The 4,646-nt window shown below is 43.8% G+C and overlaps 1 protein-coding gene across 1 annotated transcript in view; it reads right to left on the bottom strand.

Annotated features, from left to right (window-relative positions):
- The window catches only part of pdia5 (protein disulfide isomerase family A, member 5), a 99,535-nt gene that overhangs the window by 36,030 nt on the left and 58,859 nt on the right, over nucleotides 1–4,646 (bottom strand). The window contains exon 12 of the mRNA XM_079518760.1: nucleotides 1,738–1,808. Coding sequence (XP_079374886.1) covers nucleotides 1,738–1,808 — 71 coding nt within the window. The remainder of the gene's footprint in view (nucleotides 1–1,737; nucleotides 1,809–4,646) is intronic.

Raw genomic sequence — 4,646 nt, 5'->3', positions numbered from 1 at the left:
CTGAAAAAGATATGTTTCTATGTCAGTCGTTCTTCGATTTTTCAAAAATAGCAGACCTACAAGCTCAAAGCGCGCCACTCGGTGGCGCGCTATGAGCTTGTAGATCTGCTATTTTTCAATAGCTAAAGCATAACATAATGCTAACACCAAAAGGGGTTCCCGCCCAAAACCTTTTTTTTTTTTGGTATTCAGACAGCCAGCAATGGGTAGAACGCTCCCCCCCCCAAAAAAATGTAGTCTCTGTGACACATCTAGGGGCCGCAATCTGCGTTCAAAGATGTTCCTAAAAGCTTTGTCATTGGTCGAATAAATGACAAAGCTTCTAGGAAAATCTTTGAATGCAGATTGCGGCCCCTAGATGTGTCAGAGACTATTTTTTTGGGGGAGCGTTCTACCCATTGCTGGCTGTCTTTTTGGCATAATTATTATTGCTTATAGCAGCTTTAAGTATTTAGATATTTGTGACTCTTTTTGATACAGAGTTTTTACTGTTTTTGTTTGTTTGTTTTTTATCCAAAATGAGTTAATAGCACAGGCAGACTCTTCACATACTAGAGCATGTCTGAAATAAATGGCAGAGCTGAAATGTAAGATGTAAATATGTAATAAATGCTTAAACATGTAGCTGGTGTAATGTTAGAGACCACAGAAGCGGGTCAAACTGAACAACCAATATGTCAATTTGAAGCTATGATTCTCTGCTTGCATACGACACAAAAAATAATACAAAAAAAAATCCAATGACTTACTGTGTGTCAAGTTTGGTTACATTTGATATTAATTTTAGCTGCCCCGCCCCCTTCCTATAAAAAAAAACCAAAACCCCAAAACTCCATTTTAACCGTGATAGATTCATCGAAAACACCCATCTTTTTTTCTGGTGACTGATACTGCCCTTATTAAAAAAAAATGAAAACAGTAAATGAAAAAAAAAATGAAAAACACGCCCACTCACGTATTAGGGCAGTATCAAGTCACCAGAAAAAAAAGATTGGGTCCTTTCGATGAATCTATCATGGTTAAAATGGAGGTTGAAGTTACAATGGGTTCATATGGGAAGGGCAAGCTAAAATTAATATCAAATGTCTAAATACTGAATCGAGCAATTTATGCAACTTATGCGAGGTAGTTCCACAACAATAGAACAATAATGAGCGATGCATGCATGTGAATGTACAGTACATTGTACAACACATGCACAAAATCACTCATTATACGTACACCAGTGTTGTTTTTGGCAGCAAATTTAGATTTCAGTTTTAGTCACATTTTAGTCACCTGGAATGTTTTAGTGTTAGTCTAGTTTTAGTCGACTAAATATCATAAGACTTTAGTCTACTAAATCTACAGTTGATTTAGTCGACTGAAATGTATTCAGGCGGGCCTTGATGCCGTCGTAATGACTGATTTTACACTTGCTGAAAATAGCCGATCTACAAGCTCACACCGCGTCGCAGCGTAGATCTGCTATTTTCAGCATGCAACCAAGTGTAAAATGACTTATACTGGATCTCTTGTCCACTAGTCCCTTCCTAACATTTTAGTCTAGTTTTTATTTGTTGACGAAATTGTCGATATATTTAGTTTTAGCCATCATAGCTTAGTTTTCATTTAGTTTCCGTTTAGTTCTCGTGCAGTGAAAAAAGTCGACGAATATGTTTCGTCTATAGTATTAGTCGACGAAATCAACACTGACGACGTGCACGCACCACCGCACACAGTCGGGTAAGGACTTACGTTTGCGTCCTTGTTGAGCGTCTCGGCGGCTTCGTCGTACTCCGGCTTCATCTTCTTACAGTGTCCGCACCCTGCAGGATTACATATGAAGTTAACCCATTTAGGCCTGACGTCGAAATAAAATAAAAAAGTCTTCTAAAATCATGACAGTTTTTTGAAAAACCCTATGTTTCTATGTCAGTGGTGCTCAATATTTCATGTCAAAGACCCCCAAAATTATATGTAACTGGCCACCGACCCCCATCTGAAAATATCTTATTCCAGGAACCCCCCTCCCAGAAGCAAAGATTTCAGTTAAAAAACGTTTGCTGTGAAAGAATATATATTCAAAGATTTGCGCCACATTTTCCGCGAAAAATAGCAGACCTACTAGCTCGTAGTGCGGCACTCGGTGCCGCACTACGAGCTTGTAGATCTGCTATTTTTCTATAGCTAAAGTGTAACATAATGCTTAAAACACCAACAGGGGTTCCCGTCCAGAATGACTTAAATAAACATAGCGTTATGGAGTCACTAATGACACAAACTTAATGAATGCACAACACAGCTTCAGGGCTTTTTTTTTTCTCCCTTTCCGCTCATGTAAAAACTGGCCAAAAAAAGGAAATGACCTACACAAAACCAACACGGAGTGCCTTTAAATTGAACAATTTGATCCCTCTCTGGAACATTACGTGTTCTCTCTGCCGTCGTCTCGAACTAATCAGGGCTTCAAAAATAAACTGCCGTAATTACCGTAACTAGGTTTCTTACCACCTGCTACCATAGTTCGACATGTTTTTAATTCTTATTTTTTTAAGACTGGGGGGGCGGTGGGAGGGGGGGGGGGCGGGGGACGCGACAACTTCTGCACCTTAAACCCATTTAGGAGAGGAACCCCTTTTCGGTGTTTTCAGCATTATGTTATACTTTAGCTGTTGAAAATAGCAGATCTACAAGCTCGTAGCGCGGCACCGAGTGCCGGGCTACGAGCTTGTAGGTCTGCTATTTTTGAAAAACGGTGAAAAATGTGGCGCAAATCTTTGAATATATACATTCTTTCAGAACGAACGTTTTTAACTCAAATATTTGCTTCCGGGGGGAGGTCCCTAACCTGACTCCGCCAGATGGGGCAGCTATCCCGCCTCTAGCTGCTGCTGATTGGCCAGGCCGTTTTGTGGCCGGGCATCAAGTCTGCCTGAGAGTTCCCAGATGGGAGCATGAGGGGGGAACCCAGTGTACTCTCTGCTGCCCGATCTGGCGGAGTCAGGTTAGGAGGTCCCTGGAACAGCATAATTATGTTCAGATGGGGGTCAATTACAGGTAATTGTTTTGGAGTCCTTGACATGAAATAGTTGTTTAGAGAAACACCGATATAGAAACAGGTTTTTTCAGAAAACCGTCATGATTTATAGAAGACATTTTTGTAGAATAGTAGTAGGTCTCGGTCCTTAAATGGGTTAATGGGGCCATTGACCAGGCGCCATTACGAGGTTCTCACCTCGTAATGGCGTGGAGGGGTTTAACAGCCATCATACCAAGCCCTGACATTATAAATCAAAAAGGGGTGTAGAACACCAACCCAAGGGTTTTTTTAGTCATGTCTGATCGCCCACTACACACTTCACTCATCGACACTGGGCAGCTGTTAAGTGTGTGTGTGTGTGTGTGTGTGTGTGTGTGTGTGTGTGTGTGTGCGTGCGACTGGGCGACTGCGGGAGAGACGGAACAAACTCGGTGAGAGATGGGACGGGACCCATACAGTACAGGAGAGGGTTCCAAATGAGTGGGAGGAGTGTGAGGGGGGGGGGAAATAGGAAGAAAGGGAGGGACGGACTGACTGACGGACAGAGGGAGGTAAAGGGAGAGAGAGAGAGAGAGAGATTGGTAGGAGGGGGTGGGAGTGAGAGAAGGAGAGAGAGGGAGAATGAGACAGAGGTCCTCGCAGAGAGAGAGAGAGAGAGAGAGAGAGAGAGAGAGAGAGAGAGAGAGCGAGAGAGAGAGAGAGAGAGAGCTCAGCCCCGTCCCGACGCTAATAGAAATTCAGGAGACGGAATTCAATTACAGAGGTAGCAGCGCCAGGTCCACAGCATCCGCCACGCACCTCTCCGTCGAGGGGTAGGACAGGGTTATTAGCATTATAGATGTTTTGCATAGTTCCCGCTTTATCCCAGAGAACTCAGACGCCATGTATTGTGTGTGTGCGTGCGTGCGTGCGTGCGTGTGTGTGTGTGTGTGTGTGTGTGTGTGCACTACGACGGCATGTATTGTGTGTGCGTGCGTGCGTGCCCGGCTGTGTGCACACTACGACGGCATGTAACGCAAGCTCCCGGCATCATGAATAAACACCGTGCTCGAAGCGTTAGATAAATATTGCATGAGTACGAGGCAACGAGTGACTGCTAGACAACATCTTTATTTTTGTTTAGATCCAAAGTGACTTTCTTCTAGCGCTACGATACAATATCTGTTGGTGGGGATGATTCATCGTTGACGTTGTCTTAATGAATATGCTCACCACACACAGTGTACACATAAACACACACGCGTGCACAAACTACAGGCCCGCCGTTTACACACATTGTTGAATGAAAACAGGACATGAAAACTGGCACGCTGCCATTGTCATAACGGTCCCCGAGTTTCCCTCTGGCCTCAATAGGGCCACATTGCGGCGTTGGTTGCGATAGGCTATAAATCAAATGTGATGTGGCGCTTGGAAGGGAATTGCCTCCGTTTTCAATTGAGTCACTATATACGGTGGCGCTCGTGCTGATTGTACTGAGCCCTTAACAGAGAGTAGACCCGTGCTTGACCCCTTCAAAGCCAAGTGTATGAGAAAACATGGACAGACACTCTCTCTACTTGTGTGTGTGCACGTGCGTGTGCGTGAGAAAACATGGACAGACTCTCTCTCTACTTGTGTGTGT

The sequence above is a fragment of the Electrona antarctica genome (genome assembly GCF_951216825.1).
Source record: "Electrona antarctica genome assembly, chromosome: 13".
Taxonomy (NCBI): domain Eukaryota; kingdom Metazoa; phylum Chordata; class Actinopteri; order Myctophiformes; family Myctophidae; genus Electrona; species Electrona antarctica.
This window is presented reverse-complemented; position numbering and strand designations above follow the sequence as displayed.